This window comes from Bos taurus, chromosome 7, assembly GCF_002263795.3.
Source record: "Bos taurus isolate L1 Dominette 01449 registration number 42190680 breed Hereford chromosome 7, ARS-UCD2.0, whole genome shotgun sequence".
NCBI lineage: Eukaryota > Metazoa > Chordata > Mammalia > Artiodactyla > Bovidae > Bos > Bos taurus.
In genome coordinates, this window is record NC_037334.1 from 34,343,805 (window position 1) to 34,362,936 (window position 19,132).

The following is a 19,132-nucleotide window of genomic DNA, read 5'->3' on the forward strand; positions in this document are numbered from 1 at the left end:
ACAGGCACCAATTTAGTTGAGAATAAAACAGAAAATAAAAAACAAGGTACAGAGTCATCTTATTTTCAATTGAAAATTACCACTGATTTTTTTTAATTCCTAAGTTTTACTTCATATCCATAGTTATTAACCAAAAGAATGCTAGGATAGAACATAATTACAGGATATGGAAAAGCAGGTTAATGAAACAATGTACCTCTAACCACCTCACTCATACCTTGGTTTGGAAATGGATTCTATTTCCTTCCTTCCACATCTCAGTCTGCAGAGTCTGTCCCGGGTATACTGGTTTTGCAAAACGAACCTTTAAAAGAAAATGTGTTTAAGGGTTAAAAATGTTTTAATATAAAGTTTTTCCATTTGGGGAGGGGGGTAGTTTCGGATGGAGGTTGGAGAGCATAAAAGGAAGAAATAGGTTTGACTATACTTAAATTCACAAAAACAGTAATATGATAAAATTAGAAAAGAAAGATTATAGTTAGTATAAGTTAATTGTCTAAGTATAGAATCAATAAACAGTTCACTCTTGACAAATCAAGACATAGAAGAATAACCATATTAAGCAAACTTATACAGGCAACCATTAGTACAACTAAAAAGAAGCAATTAAAAGTGGTACGAATTAAGTCTGGGGAATAAGATCTGGGGTTGGCATATAGGAAAGAATAATTCTACTTTTTATTTCATAATTTTCTGTATGATTTTATTTGTTCTGTGTACATATTATTGGACAATAATAAAAACTTTATAATCATCACTATAAAATAGTTTTAATAATGAGAATAATCAGTGTTATCAAAGACAAAACATCAGAAAATAAATTTCCACTGCTGCATGGAGCACAAACTGATAAAGCTTTTTGGAGTTATTTGACACTGTCTTAATGATTTTTTTTTAAGTGTATGTCTTGATTTATGCAAAGATACTGTGCAGAGACAGTTTTCTTTGTAATTTATAATGGATGAAAACTTGAAGCTAATATACTGATATAATTATAGTTTATGTTTATTAACGTTCAAATGCAGCCAGTTAACATTTTTAATTAATTAAGGTAAATTATAAAATATTAAACAAAATAATAATAATTTTTTAAAGGTATACCACAAGCTTTTGTTAAGGCATATATATTGACATATGCATGCTCCTAACTACTTGATCTCCTCTCGGCCGTCCCCCCTGACCTGGGAAGCAGGGGAGCTTCTCTCGGCCGTTTCTGCGCTGTCGCAGTCTGGTACTCTTGGTCGCTGCCCCTGACCTCAGATGTGGGGTAACTCCTCTTGGCTGCTGCCCTTCGGGCGTGGGGTCCTCTAGGCTTCTGCCCCTGACCTCCGACATGGGGTGGCTCCTCTTGGCCACGCTTAGCGCGTTGGTTGCAGCCGCCTGATCTTATTCACCTGCGTCTGAGGTCAGGGGCAGAGGGCGGGAGGAGCTACCGGACACCACCATGCCCGAGGCCAGGGGCCGCGGCCGGGAGGAGTAACCCCACGTTCAAGGAGCCATGGCTGCGCAGGCGCGGGAAGGCCTAGAGGAGCTATCCCACGTTGAAGGTCAGGAAGGGCGGCGGTGAGGAGATATCCCTCGTCCAAGATAAGGAGCAATGGCTGCGCTTTGCTGGAGCAGCCGTGAAGAGATACCCCACGCCCAAGGTAAGAGAAACCCAAGTAAGATGGTAGGTGTTGCAAGAGGGCATCAGAGGGCAAACACACTGAAACCATACTCACAGAAAACTAGTTAATCTAATCACATTAGGACCACAGCCTTGTCTGACTCAATGAAACTAAGCCATGCCCATGGGGCAACCCAAGATGGACGGGTCATGCTGGAGTGGTCTGACAGAATGTGGTCCACTGGAGAAGCGAATGGCAAACCACTTTAGTGTTCTTGTCTTAAGAACCCCATGAACAGTATGAAAAGGCAAAATGATAGGATACTGAAAGAGAAACTCCCCAAGTCAGTAGGTGCCCAATATGCTACTGGAGATCACTGGAGAAATAACTACAGAAAGAATGAAGGGATGGAGCCAAAGAAAAAAGAATACCCAGCTGTGGATGTGACTGGTGATAGAAGCAAGGTCCGATGCTGTAAAGAGCAATATTGCATAGGAACATGGAGTGTCAGGTCCATGAATCAAGGCAAATTGGAAGTGGTCAAACAAGAGATGGCAAGAGTGAATGTCGACATTCTAGGAATCAGTGAACTGAAATGGACTGGAATGGGTGAATTTAACTCAGATGACCATTATATCTACTACTGTGGGCAGGAATCCCTCAGAAGAAATGGAGTAGCCATCATGGTCAACATGCAGTACTTGGATGCAATCTCAGAAACGACAGAATGATCTCTGTTTGTTTCCAAGGCAAACCATACAATATCACAGTAATCCAAGTCTATGCCCCAACCAGTAACGCTGAAGAAGCTGAAGTTGAACGGTTCTATGAAGACCTACAAGACCTTTTAGAACTAACACCCAAAAATGATGTCCTTTTCATTATAGGGGACTGGAATGCAAAAGTAGGAAGTCAAGAAACACCTGGAGTAACAGGCAAATTTGGCCTTGGAATACGGAATGAAGCAGGGCAAAGACTAATAGAGTTTTGCCAAGAAAATGCACTGGTCGTAACAAACACCCTCTTCCAACAACTCAAGAGAAGACTCTATACATGGACATAACCAGATGGTCAACACCGAAATCAGATTGACTATATTCTTTGCAGCCAAAGATGGAGAAGCTCTATACAGTCAGCAAAAACAAGACCAGGAGCTCACTGTGGCTCAGACCATGAACTCCTTATTGCCAAATTCAGACTTAAATTGAAGAAAGTAGGGAAAACCACTAAACAATTCAGGTATGACCTAAATCAAATCCCTTATGATTATACAGTGGAACTGAGAAATAGATTTAAGGGCCCAGATATGATAGATAGAGTGCCTGATGAACTATGGAATGAGGTTCGTAACATTGCACAGGAGACAGGGATCAAGACCATCCCCATGGAAAAGAAATGCAAAAAAGCAAAATGGCTGTCTGAGGAGGCCTTACAAATAGCTGGGAAAAGAAGAGAAGCGAAAGCAAAGGAGAAAAGGAAAGATATAAGCATCTGAATGCAGAGTTCCAAAGAATAGCAAGAAGAGATAAGAAAGCCTTCTTCAGTGGTCAAAGAAAAGAAATAGAGGAAAACAACAGAATGGGAAAGACTAGAGATCTCTTCAGGAAAATCAGAGATACCAAAGGAACATTTCATGCAAAGATGGGCTCGATAAAGGACAGAAATGGTACAGACCTAACAGAAGCAGAAGATATTAAGAAGAGATGGCAAGAATACACAGAAGAACTTTACAAAAAAGATCTTCATGACCCAGATAATCACGATGGTGTGATCACTCACCTACAGCCAGACATCCCGGAAGGTGAAGTCAAGTGGGCCTTGGAAAGCATCACTACGAACAAAGCCAGTGGAGGTGATGGAATTCCAGTTGAGCTATTCCAAATCCTGAAAGATGATGCTATGAAAGTGCTGCACTCAATATGCCAGCAAATCTGGAAAACTCAGCAGTGGCCACAGGACTGGAAAAGGTCAGTTTTCATTCCAATCCCAAAGAAAGGCAATGCCAAAAAATGCTCAAACTACCGCACAATTGCACTTATCTCACACGCTAGTAAAGTAATGCTCAAAATTCTCCAAGCCAGGCTTCAGCAATATGTGAACTGTGAACTTCCTGATGTTCAAGCTGATTTTAGAAAAGGCAGAGGAACCAGAGATCAAATTGCCAACATCCGCTGGTCATCGAAAAAGCAAGAGAGTTCCAGAAAAACATCTACTTCTGCTTTATCGACTATGCCAAAGCCTTTGACTGTGTGGATCACAATAAACTGTGGAAAATTCTGAAAGAGATGGGAATACCAGACCACCTGATCTGCCTCTTGAGAAATGTGTATGTAGGTCAGGAAGCAACAGTTAGAACTGGACATGGAACAACAGACTGGTTCCAAATAGGAAAAGGAGTATGTCAAAGCTGTATATTGTCACCCTGTTTATTGAACTTATATGCAGAGTACATCATGAGAAACGCTGGGCTGGAAGAAACACAAGCTGGAATCAAAATTGCCGGGAGAAATATCAATAACCTCAGATATGCAGATGACACCACCCTTTTGGCAGAAAGTGAAGAGGAACTCAAAAGCCTCTTGATGAAAGTGAAAGTAGAGAGTGAAAAAGTTGGCTTAAAGCTCAACATTCAGAAAACAAAGATCATGGCATCCGGTCCCATCACTTCTTGGGAAATAGATGGGGAAACAGTGGAGACAATGTCAGACTTCATTTTTCTGGGCTCCAAAATCACTGCAGATGGTGACTGCAGCCATGAAATTAAAAGACCCTTACTCCTTGGAAGGAAAGTTATGACCAACCTAGATAGCATATTCAAAAGCAGAGACATTACTTTGCCAACAAAGGTCCGTCTAGTCAAGGCTATGGTTTTTCCTGTGGTCATGTATGGATGTGAGAGTTGGACTGTGAAGAAGGCTGAGTGCCGAAGAATTGATGCATTTGAAGCGTGGTGTTGGAGAAGACTCTTGAGAGTCCCTTGGACTGCAAGGAGATCCAACCAGTCCATTCTGAAGGAGATCGGCCCTGGGATTTCTTTGGAAGGAATGATGCTAAAGCTGAAACTCCAGTACTTTGGCCACCTCATGCGAAGAGCTGACTCATTGGAAAAGACTCTGATGCTGGGAGGGATTGGGGGCAAGAGGAGAAGGGGACGACAGAGGATGAGATGGCTGGATGGCATCACTGACTCGATGGATGTGAGTGTGAGTGAACTCTGGGAGTTGGTAATGGACAGGGAGGCCCGGCGTGGTGCAATTCATGGGTTGCAAAGAGTCGGACACGACTGAGCAACTGATCTGATCTGATCTGAACTACTTGATTATTTATAAAATAATAAATCTGCTAAAAATATAACCATATATAATATTCTTCATGATACATGTGTATTAGAGGTATTTATAGCTATGAAAAGAAAACTTCCTGAATACCAAGTCAATGAAATAATAAAAATAATAATTTCAGTACACTACCTACTTTAAATGAAGTTACTAAGACTCCTTCTTAGTTACATAAAATATATATTTATACATATTTTGTATATATACATATATAAATTTAATATAGACTAAGCATATTAATAACTTCAGATATGCAGATGACACCACCCTTATGGCAGAAAGTGAAGAGGAACTAAAAAGCCTCTTGATGAAAGTGAAAGTGGAGAGTGAAAAAGTTGGCTTAAAGCTCAGCATTCAGAAAATGAAGATCATCGCATCTGGTCCCATCACTTCATGGGAAATAGATGGGAAAACAGTGGAAACAATGTCAGACTTTATTTTTGTGGGCTCCAAAATCACTCCAGAAGGTGACTGCAGCCATGAAATTAAAAGACGCTTACTCCTTGGAAGAAAAGTTATGACCAACCTAGATAGCATATTCAAAAGCAGAGACATTACTTTGCCAACAAAAGTTCGTCTAGTCAAGGCTATGGTTTTTCCTGTGGTCATGTATGGATGTGAGAGTTGGACTGTGAAGAAGGTTGAGCGCCAAAGAATTGATGCCTCTGAACTGTGGTGTTGGAGAAGACTCTGGAGAGTCTCTTGGACTGCAAGGAGACCCAACCAGTCCATTCTGAAGGAGATCAGCCCTGGGATTTCTTTGGAAGGAATGATGCTAAAGCTGAAACTCCAGTATTTTGGCCACCTCATGCGAAGAGTTGACTCATTGGAAAAGACTCTGATGCTGGGAGGGATTGGGGGCAGGAAGAGAAGGGGACGACAGAGGATGAGATGGCTGGATGGCATCACCGACTCGATGGACATGAGTTTGAGTGAACTCCGGGAGTTGGTGATGGACAGGGAGGCCTGGCGTGCTGCGATTCATGGGGTCGCAAAGAGTCGGACATGACTGAGTACTGAACTGAACTGAACTGAAGCATATTAAAAAGCAGAGACATTACTCTGTCAACAAAGGTCCACCTAGTCAAGGCTATGGTTTTTCCAGTGGTCATGTATGGATGTGAGAGTTGGACTAGAAAGAAAGTTGAGTGCTGAAGAATTGATGCTTTTGAACTGCGGTGTTGAAGAAGACTCTTGAAAGTCCCTTGGAGTGCAAGGATATCCAACCACTCCATCCTAAAGGAGATCAGTCCTGAGTATTCATTGGAAGGACTGATGTTGAAGCTGAACCTCCAATACTTTGGCCACCTGATGCGAAGAGCTGACTGATTTGAAAAGACCCTGATGCTGGGAAAGATTGAGGGCAGGAGGAGAAGGGGACAACAGAGGATAAGATGGTTGGATGGCATCACCGACTCAGTGACATGGGTTTGGGTGGACTCCGGGAGTTGGTGATGGACAGGGAGGCCTGGCGTGCTATGGTTTCATGGGCTCGCAAAGAGTCAGACGTGACTGAGCGACTGAACTGAACTGAAGAGTCCTTCTCTTCTCTAACACTAAAAAGGAACAAATATTTAAATTAATAATTTACACATACCTTAATTGCCTTGAATCTCGATACGTCATTATCTGCAAACTGCTGTAAAACATGCCTGGCAGAAAATCCAAATGTACATAATCCATGTAATATAGGCTTATCGAAACCTAAAAATAAGAGAGATGATTTAGTTAGATAAAGACACATTTCATGTTTAAAAACCAACAACAGTTCATTCAGAACTTCAAAAATAATTTGTAAACTGCATTAACCTGAATCATACCATGTATTTTAAGAAACATGAAAAATATTTTATAAATAATACTTCCTGGGGGAAAAATTATGAAATAAACAAAGAAAGAAAAAAAAAAAAAAAAAAACAAGAAAGGAGTGTCAGAGATCTGGCGACACAAAGAATTATTTTGTTAGGTTTGGGTGTAGCCATGAAATCATCCATGGTGATTTCAATATCCATGTATGTAGACGATCCTTCCTCAACCTTTCAGTTTTCTGCTCTCCCCTCCAATGACCTTGCCCTTCATGCTCTGTCCTCCAATGACTTTGTCCTTCATGATAACTCAGATATTCATCCCCATGGTCCTAACACAGACGTTGCACTAGCAGGAGCTACCTTCCACCATAATCTGAATTTCAAGGACACCATTTTCTGAATACTACTTCCTACCTTTCCATATCCTTTGCATAAACATATTAGCAAAGGGCTATTTTTTAAATGTCACCAGTTAAACTGCCAGTCAGAAGTAGCAATGTCTTTATTATTTAGATAACTGAGCTAATATTTTCATTCAGTTCAGTTCAGTTCAGTTGCTCAGTCGTGTCTGACTCTTTGCAACCCCATGAATTGCAGCACGCCAGGCCTCCCTGTCCATCACCAACTCCTGGAGTTCACTCAGACTCACGTCCATCGAGTCAGTGATGCCATCCAGCCATCTCATCCTCTGTCGTCCCCTTCTCCTCCTGCCCCCAATCCCTCCCAGCATCAGAGTCTTTTCCAATGAGTCAACTCTTCGCATGAGGTGGCCAAAGTACTGGAGTTTCAGCTTTAGCATCATTCCTTCCAAAGAAATCCCAGGGCTGATCTCCTTCAGAATGGACTGGTTGGGTCTCCTTGCAGTCCAAGGGACTCTCAAGAGTCTTCTCCAACACCACGCTTCAAAAGCATCAATTCTTCGGCACTCAGCTTTCTTCACAGTCCAACTCTCACATCCATACATGACCACAGGAAAAACCATAGCCTTGACTAGACGAACCTTTGTTGGCAAAGTAATGTCTCTGCTTTTGAATATGCTATCTAGGTTGGTCATAACTTTTCTTCCAAGGAGTAAGCGTCTTTTAATTTCATGGCTGCAGTCACCATCTGCAGTGATTTTGGAGCCCACAAAAATAAAGTCTGACACTGTTTCCACATCTATTTCCCATGAAGTGATGGGACCAGATGCGATGATCTTCATTTTCTGAATGTTGAATTTTAAGCCAACTCTTTCACTCTCCTCTTTCACCTGCATCAAGGGGCTTTTTACCCCACATCCGAGGTCAGGGGCAAAACCCGGGAGGACCCCATGCCCGATGGGAGGTAGTCAAGAGGAGTTACCCCACGTCCGAGGTCAGGGGAGGTCAGGGGCAGCAGCCGAGTGGAGCTACCCCGTGTCCGAGGTTAGGGGCCTCGGCCCGGAGGACCTACCCCACACCCGAGGCCAGGGGCCGCAGCCGGGAGGAGCAACCCCACCTCCAAGGAGCGGTAGCTGAGCAGGCGCAGAAGGGCCTAGAGGAACTATTCCACGTTCAAGGTCAGAAGGGGCGGCGGTGAGGAGATACCCCTCGTCCAAGGTAAGGAGCAGCGGCTGCACTTTGCTGGAGCAGCCGTGAAGAGATACCCCAGGTCCAAGCTAAGAGAAACCCAAGTAAGACAGTAGGTGTTGCAAGAGGGCATTAGAGGGCAGACACACTGAAGCCATACTCACAGAAAACTAGTCAATCTAATCACACTAGGACCACAGCCTTGTCTAACTCAGTATTTTCATTGGTATATATTATTAGCAACTCACCTGCTAAGCTAGCAAAGTTAGGATCAATGTGTAAGGGATTCCAATCTCCACTGAGGCGGTACAAAGCAGCCTGTGGAGAGAGAATTATAAAAGTAACTAGCATATCAGTGCTTTCTTAGAATACATTAAAATAAAATCAGAAAATATGACTGGTTATTGCACGAGAAATGCATCGTAATATACCTAACTCTAGCTTTGATTAAAAAATAACTATTTCTAACAAAAAAAAAAAGGTTAAGCATAAATCAAATGCTTTTTGTAACACCTGCCACTGAAATCAGTTGGGAAGGGATGAAGACTGTGCAAAAATAGCAACGGGAACCAAGAACTACATCTGGGAATAACACTGGTTACCACTGCCTAAGGAGAAATTCACAAAAAGGAATCCATCGATCTACTCTCATTAAAACACAATGAAGACAAGGTGTAAATGTTTATAGCCTCTTCTAAGCAAGCAAAATTTATGCCAACTTTCTTGTGGCATAAATTGTGGGGTGTTTTAAATTGAAGCCTATAACCCAATACTAGACACATAAACATCAAACACGTCTAATAAACTTTCAATCGACTGGGTGCACTAAATCCTGACATCAGCTCATCCTGCAAAAAAAAAAAAACAAGAGACGAGTAGCCTGCCATTAAGATTACATTTCTGCTTAGTCCAGATCTTCACATCACTTCTGTACTTGGATAAGGCAGGGTTAGCAAAAAGAGATAACAATAGGGCTTCCCAGCTGGCTCAGTGGAAAAGAACCGCTGGCAACCCAGAAGATGAGGGTTCCATCCCTGGGTCAGGAGGATTCCCCTGGAGGAGGGCATGGCAACCCATTTCAGTATTCTTGCCTGGAGAATCCCATAGACTGAGGAGCCTGGAAGGCTACAGTCCACAGAGTAGCAAAGAGTCATAGATGACTGAAGCGACTGAGCAGACACACACAAAGATAACAGCAGGATCAAAAATTCTCTATACTTGTCAGCATTTAAATTGTGCACTGGTCAAATGAAAAAAAAGTACTTTTCAGTACTGAAGGAAAGACAATTCAAAAAAAGCTAAGAGTAAGTATTTTAATGTATCTGTGTATTAACTTTGAGTCTGCCTCAAGAACTCTTTCATATCAATTGCTATGTTAAGCTTTCCAAGACTATTAAAATGTTTTATAAAGGCTAGCCATGTCAGCATACCTGATTTTCTTAGTGTTTTTTGTTATTTTTAATTATTGATCATTCTTTTTTAATAAATTTTATCTACAGAAAATAACATTTCCTACAATTCACAGGAAAATATTTACTTTTTAATATGCTTTACATCATTTTAAAAAACTCTTTCTCTTTCCCATCACTCCACACAATAGTTTTCTAAATTATTCACCTTTTCAATGAATCAGTGTTTTTTTCCTTTATGTGGCTTCTAAAATAATTAAATCAAATCAACAATTATCAAATAGATGTGATTTACAAGATTCTGTATAAGTTGTAGAGGGTTAAATGATAAATTTTAGAAACGATTTAAAAAAATAAAACATTAGGCAAATATATATCATCATGTTACATACAAACAGAAAAAATGACGAACTTCAAACCCCAAATCCAGAGCTGGATTTGAACCTCAGTCTGTCTGATGCCAAAACCAATAATCTATTCAGTGTCTGACACCTTCTCCTTTGGTAATTTAATAAAGAATTACATTTTAATGGATAGCATAACCAATATTCCAAAGATTAACTTTATTTGACAAAGATGATAGCTAAAATTCTAATTGTTAGAATAAGTAGTATAAGATACGTAACTGGGGAAACTAAAGATATTTGTTTTCTTTCTTCCCAAATACAAAGTCTGACATCTGTTACCTTCCTACTCTTTGGTCTTTCTAGGTTATTGGGGATGAATTTTCTCTTTATTAATTATGACTAACCATGAACCATACTTGTAATATCATACGAATTTGAAGATCGAGAAATTCTCCTAAAGAAATGAAAAACAAAATATTCCAGAAGTGACACTGGTAGAGCTAAAACCATGATTGCCAGTTCTCTTACTGACTGAAAAATGACTCATTTAATTTAAATACCTGGCAAACAGTTTATGCTATAGTGGCATAATCCATTCCATTCCCACTTCTCCTTAAAGGTCTGTTCATCCATAATCACCTCTGGCCACTCTCCAGTGTAAATTCTCTAATTCTTACTCCTTGTACATACATCAAGCTCTTATCTGCTATCATTATTAAGTTCTTATCCCCATTCAGGCCATACTGCAAGTTTTACATCTCTGATAAGAGAGAATATCTATGTACCAGTTTAGTTCAGAAGTCTCATTTTTCCTATTAAACTCTTTTGTGTATCATTCTCCAATAAGTAACACCTCTCTGAATGTCTACAGCACTTACTCTACAATTCAAAGCCTTGTCTTCAATCATTCATTGCTTGGAATAGATGCCCTAGTTATTAAGACATATACACATTAATTCTAAGTGTACTTTCAGTTCCTTGTCAACAGATCACACTTCTTGATTTGTGTCTCCTACAGTACAGATCTAATTTAAAATAGCTCATAAATCCCCTGAACTTTATGTAAAATTTTATGCAAAATGTTTTTAAACAAATTATATATTGTTTTTAATCACATTCTCAAATGACCATGTGATACAAATGGCCAGGAACCTCTGTGAAATGATGGGTGCCCATTATTCATACAAAAAATATGTGTTAACTTAAAAACTGTTCTTTGTCACACAGCAAAGTATTCAAGTTGGCTAAAAGCTAATGAAAAGTTCTATTCATCTGAAAAACCAGAAAAAGAAAATCTTTCTGCTTACTGTATAAAGAAACTCAAACCATGGAAACTATTCAGCTTTTCTTATCTACAGCAGATTTATTTTATTATTTCAGAAACCCAAGAATAATGGAGCATTGCTGGACTTTGTGAACCATGAAACCACAAAGTCTTTTCTGTTCTTCAGTGCCACAATAAAATTCATTTCACTGTGAAGCTTTAATTATACATAAATATGAGTGTTTTCTTAAGAAATTGATAAGAAATAGGGATGGGAAGAACATTTAAAGGCAAAAACTAATCTGTGATAAAAAGTATTATTCTATCACCCAATTATATAGTGTTGAAAAAAACACAATTACTAATTATTACTTAATACAATACAATTACTTAATTCTTTCTAGCTCATGAAGTTATATTTCTATTTGTTAGTAAACATAAATCCTGCAGAAGTTCTCATATCAATATGTCAAAATTAGTATCAAAAAATAAGTGAATTTTATAAATAATCTGCTGTCACTACCTGTTTATTCACTGCATTACTTCAGAGCTTTATGTATTCTGTTCTATATCTGCATGATTAGTATCCTAGCCATCTTAAAGAAGAACCTTCATAACTCTCAAAAATAAAGTTGCTTTTTCATCTTCAAGGTCACCTTTTGTTTATTAAATAAATCTTTGCATGCTTACAGAATCTGTTAACTGACAGGGTATTTTATCTCCTTCATCAGAAAACATACTATTCATGCCAAACAGAACAGATTAAATCACCTGCTCCTTCTAAGATGCCTTATTGTACCTGTCCACTAAAGTTGGCAGAAACTAATCTGTCTCTACGCAGTGCAGCTCAGCTTTCTTTTCCAACAGAAGAGAGGATAACTAAAATCTGCCCTTTATTTTATCCTGTTCTCTAAAGTTTTAACGAAAAGCTAGGCAATCTTTTTAAGGCAAGCAATCCACGCCAACAAAACATGATGCCTTCTCAACTGACTTGTAAAAACCACAAATATTTTCTTCTGATATCTAGTGGAGAAAAACAACCGTTAAGTAAAAATTCACACAGAACAAATTTCAACTACAGAAATATGCTGTTATTTCTATTATGTAGAATTCTTTTGAATTCTTAGGACTACTTTTGAATTCATAGGATTTACAGGGTATCAAGAGTTACACGTTAAAGTGCCAGGAGCCAGATGGCTTTACCACTTTTCAAAAACACCTTGTTACCTGATTAAGTGAGGTGGTATCTGTAAGTACAGCATCAGGAGGTCTATTGGGTATGGCTACAGCTGCCTGAAATAAAAAAATAAAAAAAAAAAAAAAAAAAACACGACACGTTAAATAGTTAACAAAATAATTGCTAGTCTCTTTACCGAAATTGGTATTTGACAAACAAGCATGTTGCAATGGACAGTTGTTTCTCGGTTTCCAGGACACCAAAATTTGCAGATGTTCAAGTCTCTTATACAAAATGGGGCAGTATTTGCATATAACCTATGCACATCCTCCCATACACTTTAAATCATCTCAAGATTACTTGTAATACATACTACAATGTAAATACTGTGTAAATAGTCTGAGAACTTTCTAGAAATTTTTTTTCTGGCTATTTTTGTTTTTTGGTTTTTTTTTTCTGGCCCCGACCTCGGCGGCCGGCCGCCCGCAGAGGCCCCCGGCCGAGTCCCAGTCTCCGTCGCGCTGCACGGCGCGCAGTCTCGCCCCCGCTTAAAGCCGCTGCGCCGGCCGCCCGACGATTAGGCCCGGGCGCACCGCCCTCCAGTGGGTGCGGCCTGGGCGGGCGGCGGGAGCGGGGAGGGGCGTCACCTTTTTTGGCTATTTTTGATCCACGGTTGGTTTAATCTGCAGATGCAAAACCTGCGGATGTGGAACCCATGGATATGGAGGGCTGACTGTAATGAAATCTGTAAGCTGGATAAAAAGAATCTTTTTTAAATATATTCAGCACATAATGACCTTTAAAATTCTGTAACTGTGAGCTTCATCTACATTATGATTTCCCTGAAATGACTCTCTATAATGAAAGGAATTATATAACCAGGTCCATTCTCTAGACAACAAACAGGGACTCTTCCCAATGCAAAAGAATACTTCTTTCCAGGGGAGGTCTTTGAGGTCAGTCTTTGAGGTTTGACCAACTCAGTGGACATGAATTTGAGCTCCAGGAGACAGTGGAGGACAGAGGAGCCTGGCATCCTGCAGTCCGTGGAACTGCCAAGAGTCAGACATGACTTAACAACTGAACAACAACAAAAATGATCCCATGACAACTCTTCTTAGCTGTCTCCTTGCACAGTTCTCTAGCAAACTTCTAGTTGGACTAGTTTACTTACTGCTTCCATGGAGCTACCAGACTCCTCTTGATTATCACTAAAGTAACTTTGTTTTTGAAACCATCCTTACTTTTGGTTCCAATTATTTGGTTCCAAAATGAGTCAGTTTCCTTGGGAAGAGCTTCGGAGCTATTATTAGAGCCTGCCTCGGCCTCCAGGCAAAACCTCTGCGCCACTGCAACAGAGAAGAGGGCAAGGACAGTGGCCCACTTCTCTCCAAGTGACATCCTCACTTTATAAGAAGGGGACTGAGCAGGAGTAGGAGCTTCTGGTCTTCTCAGCTTGCCTCTAGCAGCAGGGAACCCTCATCCTATGAGCAGGATGGGGCAAGAGTTATCAGAGCCCTAGTATTCTTAGCATGCCATCGTAGAACAAAACTCTCCACAGTACAAGTGGGGGCTGGGTGGAGGAAGAGAACCCCATAACTTGCAGCCACTTTTACCTGTAATAGAGCTTCTGCTTCACAAGATAGGGAAGGTAGGAGTGGGGAATAAGAAAAATGAGTGGCCTGCTCTGCCTAGGAAGATAGCGTGGCCCTATTCTGAGAGCTGAGGGCAGAGGTGAAGGCCAGGTTAAACTGGAGTAAAATCCAAATTACAAAATATTTTTAGGAAAAATATTGTTTGGGGCAGATTTTGAGAACTCAACAGTAATTTGAATTGTTTTATACATAAGAAATATTCTAGACATTTAATGAGTGAAGATTTTCATTTACACCAGGATCTCTTGTACATGTTAGGTTTTTCTAAAGAGTTCTGGGTGCAGACAAAGTTTGTATAAGTAAAGGTATTCCAGTAATTATCTCTTGTACATTACACTTACCTCAGCCTGTAACACATATAACGTGTTATATATTAAAATATACAAATATAAACAGCACTTCAAATCCAAGAACATATTCTGATTCAAGGAAGTTTAGATTACTAAAGCCCTACTCTATAAAATTATACATATAGTAAGTTCAAAATACAGATAAGCATCCTTAATGACACACATATGTCATTTATGAAGTCGTAGCTTACCTTGGCCTTGTCTGATGTCCGTTTTCCACCAGAGCCTCCAGAACCAACAACAAAGATGGAGAACTGATTATAACATATAAGTTCCTCCCCAGAGTAAGTGTAGACTGAAAAGTAAATGAAAGAAGAAAGAAAAGAAATTATTGTCAAAAGATATAACCAGTTAACCAATACATGATCAGCAATACCTGTAAATGTTTCAGAAACAAAATTCAATTACTAAAAGGTTTTGCAATTTAAAGACACCCAAGTTTGGGTTACAGAGCACTCATTTTAATCATACACACTACCAGTCTCTGGAAGGCAGAGAAAGGAAGATCTTGACAAATCCTTTCTTATCTATGGAATAGCAGTTCCTCTACCTTCTTGTAAAACTTCCCAACTGCCCTTCATATTTCAGTTCTCTCCTTCTTGAACTTTTCAGACAATTCCACTATAAAAAGCAGACTAACACACCTGAAAAGATTTTTTACTATTACTAAGTATTAGAGAAATGAAAATCAAAACTATGAGGTAGTACCTCACAGTGGTCAAAATGGCCATCACTAAAAAGTCTACAGATAACAAATGCTAGACTGGGAGCGGAGAAAGGGGAACCCTCCTACACTGTTGGTGGGAATGTAAATTGATACAGCCACTATGGAAAACAGTATAGAGGTTCCTCAAAAAACTAAAAATAGAATTGCCATATAATCCAGCAATCCCACTCCTGGGCATATATCCAGAAAAAACTGTAATTCAAAAATATACATGCACCCCTATGTTCATAGCAGCACTATTTACAATAACCAAGACATGGAAACAATCTAAATATCCACCAACAGATAAATGGATAAAGAAGACGTGAGATACACACACGTACACACAAAATGTGTGTGTACACACAAAATGGAATGCTACATAGCCATAACAAAGAATGAAATAATGCCATGTGAGCAACACAGATGCACCTAGAGATTATCATACCAAGCAAAGTTAAGTCAGAGAGAGACAGACAAATGTCATATGATATCACTTATATGTGGAATGTGAAATACAAAACAAATGTATGTATCTACAAAACAGAAACAGATTCAGAGATACAGAGAACAGACTTGTTCTCTCCCTAGGGAGAGAGGAGGTGGTGAAGCAATGGCTTAAGAGTTTGGGATTAGCAGATGCATCCTATATACAGGATGGATAAACAAGGTCATACTGTATAGCACAGGGAACCATATTCAATATCCTGTGATAAACCATAATGAAAAAGAATATGAAAAAGAATGTATCTATGTATAACTGAATCACTTTGCTGTACAAGAGAAATTAACACAACATTGTAAATCCACTAAAATTCAGTAAGATTAAAAATAAAATGCAGATAACCACTCTCTAAAATTTTCAAACATTCTGCAGAAGCCCTCAATAGAGCCTAAAATATAAAAGAGGAAATAGCAAGAATGAAGGTATAAACTTCTGGAAAGCAGGATCATGACTCTTTTGCTCATATCATACTCCCAGCAATTAGAATAGTACCTGGGACAGAAAAAGCACCTAATAAATATGCATTAATTAATGAATCAATGAACAAATGACATGAGTGAGCACGTTAGTGAATAAGTAAGCAAGTAATAAATGATAGATAGCTGTTCCTTTTACTACTGACTACTATCCTTGTGAGAGTTTGAACAGCATCTAAATCTCCAGCTCTGTAAAATTAGGAATATGCTTTTGAATAACATAAAGAAAAATATAATTAGGACAAAAATAAGAAAAGCCATGGTTATTTATATTTAAAATAAAACATTCATCTTTATTACACAGAAAATTGGATATCTAATTTCATCTATATTTTATCTACAAATTCTAATACATTATTATCCATTGTCAAGCTATAGGTAAATAAATGGAGTAGATCAAGAAACAAGAGTAAAAACTAAAGCTAAGATTACCACAAAACTTCACAGTGGTACGTTACATTTGATAGAATGGTGGGAAGATTAAAAGAAAACTGGGAGAACTGTAGCCAAATGTTAGCCAACATTTGAAATGACAAGAAAATACAAATATCTAAAAAAGAAGAGGGAGAAGGAAGAAGAGGAAAAGCAGAGAGAAAAGATTCATGTTCTATGTGTCTATGGTGAAATTTTAACAAAAACATGTAATAGGAAAATATTTACAAGCATTAAAAATGTTCTAAATATATTATTAAGTAAAACAAGGCAAGTTTCAAAACAACATATTCAGTATAACCTCTTAGGTATGTATTAGAACAAAATGATAAAACCTATATTCCAAATACCAGATTACTATTAAACTTTCCACTGATATTTCCAAATTTTTTGATAATTTTTCTTGGTTTTGTTCTTAAACTTTAAATGATAAATTTTAAGCAAGGTGTCTTTGGCTTATGTTTAATTATTAGTATTTCAATATTTATTAAACTACTATAACCTTTTTTTCCACCGCAAATAAAATGTAGCTATGGTGTTTGAACCACATTATGAGTTCAATACGTCTGAATGTGCAAGGTTAAAAACCTAACTACCACTTATAAGAATGATTCAGGAGTCAAATAGGTTCCCAGTTCCAAAGAGCTAACATACAAAAGAATATTTACAACACAGCCTAATTATCAATTGAGGGCTGTCTTTGTATTCATTCCTGCTAAAACATACTCCAGGAAGCATAATTCCCCACTGTGTTCACTAGACCAGCCACATTTCTCATCTCTACTTTGGTTATGTTGTCACAAATCCCCTGAAATGCCCCACTCTCCCCTTATTTTCTAAAAGAGTTTGTAAATTTTTAGAATGCTAATCTTGCTTTCTCACAAATCGGAAGATAAATAGAAACTTATTTATCAACTTCTACGGTAAAGTATACTGCACACAAAGGCTATCAATTTAACAATATTATTATAAGAACTGGAAATTAGTTACCATCCACAAGAATTACTAAACCGGATCCTTTATCCAGGATATCAGCAACAATTGCTTCACATCTTAATTTTCCTAAAATGGAAAGTAAAAATAATAAATGTATAATAAATAAATGATACTGTTTTAAAAGCCGTAAGTAATATATTATATGAAAACATGAGAGAATTTAACATAGCTTCAACTGGAATATCAGCAAACTAAATAAATGCATGGTTTAGAACAATTTTCAATATGATGCTGAGTCATAAACATTAAAAGCAATCATAATGCCTGAGTTAGCAAATTTGAAATATTAGTAATTCTGATAAATTAGGTGGAAAAAAGTAACAATTTTCAATCATTTAATGAACATTTGTTAAGCAAACAATCAACACCATTACTCTGTTCCTTACTGAACCTTTATTGGCTTCAATGAGACAATGTTTCCTTCTAACCACTTTGTTCTTTCATGGACTCTTCTTTTCATTATTTAATTGGTGATTTCTTGATGGATTATCCCTGTTTGAGAGTGAACCCATAATCTTTTTTTCCAATCTGTTTCTCTTTTGTTCCCTACATGAATGAATGGTACTATCCACCCAACTGCCATGGCAGAAACTTCAGCATGAGGCCTGCCTCATAAATTAGTGTCTAAATGTGACAAGACTTGAGTAGGCAGACATGGAGAGAAGTCAGAAGATACAAAAAGTTTTTTACTTCATCCTGAAGTCTACGAATAGCCATTTGGGCTTTTTAATAGGGAAGTGACAAAAACACTTGCATTTCAGAAATAATATTCTGGCTACAGTGAGATGAACAGATCGGAGGGGAGCAAGAATGGAGGCAGAGAGAACACTTGGAAAGTGAGAGATAATGGTGATCGAAATGAGGTAGACAGAAATAGGATCCTAAACGCACTGAAGGGAGAAAATCAAAGATCTTGGTACCTGCCTGGGTGTGAAAGATGATTAAAAAAATAAAATAATGCTGAGGTTAAGTAGGTTGCTGTTGCTTTCATCTCCTAAGTTGCTTCTGATTCTTCCACGTCTATCTTTCCACCACCACCTCTACCTAAGCTGCCATCATTTTATTTCAACTACCACAACAGCCCTCTAACTAGTTACCTGCACATTCACTCTGACCAACTTTAACACATGCTCCATATTATGCCTGATGCTGTTTTTTCCCAGAGTTAATCTGATTATGCCACATCCTTCTATGTTAAGTTCTAATGGTATCAAGTATGTTTCATCTGTACTGTTTATTACATATAGTTGTAATTATACATTTATTTGTGTACTTTTTTTTATTATAGCCTGCCTTCCACAACAACTAGGTTATATGCTCCAAAAGGGCACAGTCCAGATTTGTTTCATTTTCCATTTATTCGTAACCCTAACAGAAAGCCTAGATGTTAGGAAGCAACTGATAAATAGCTGTCAAACTACAGATGATATCCCAAGATAATCAACTCCATGTTTAAACAAATACCAAGCCTACTCCTTTCACATCCCTACAGTTTCTCCACTTATATCCCTACTG

At 38.5% G+C, this 19,132-nt stretch overlaps 1 protein-coding gene across 3 annotated transcripts in view; it reads right to left on the minus strand.

The window, feature by feature from the left end:
• Positions 1-19,132, minus strand: part of HSD17B4 (hydroxysteroid 17-beta dehydrogenase 4) — a 134,405-nt gene that overhangs the window by 52,659 nt on the left and 62,614 nt on the right. For all 3 annotated transcript variants that reach the window (XM_059887959.1, XM_015472128.3, NM_001007809.2), the window contains 6 exon segments: positions 17,612-17,683; positions 14,694-14,797; positions 12,548-12,613; positions 8,549-8,618; positions 6,543-6,649; positions 218-304 (listed from right to left, as the gene is read on the minus strand). In XM_059887959.1, coding sequence (XP_059743942.1) covers positions 218-304; positions 6,543-6,649; positions 8,549-8,618; positions 12,548-12,613; positions 14,694-14,797; positions 17,612-17,683 — 506 coding nt within the window.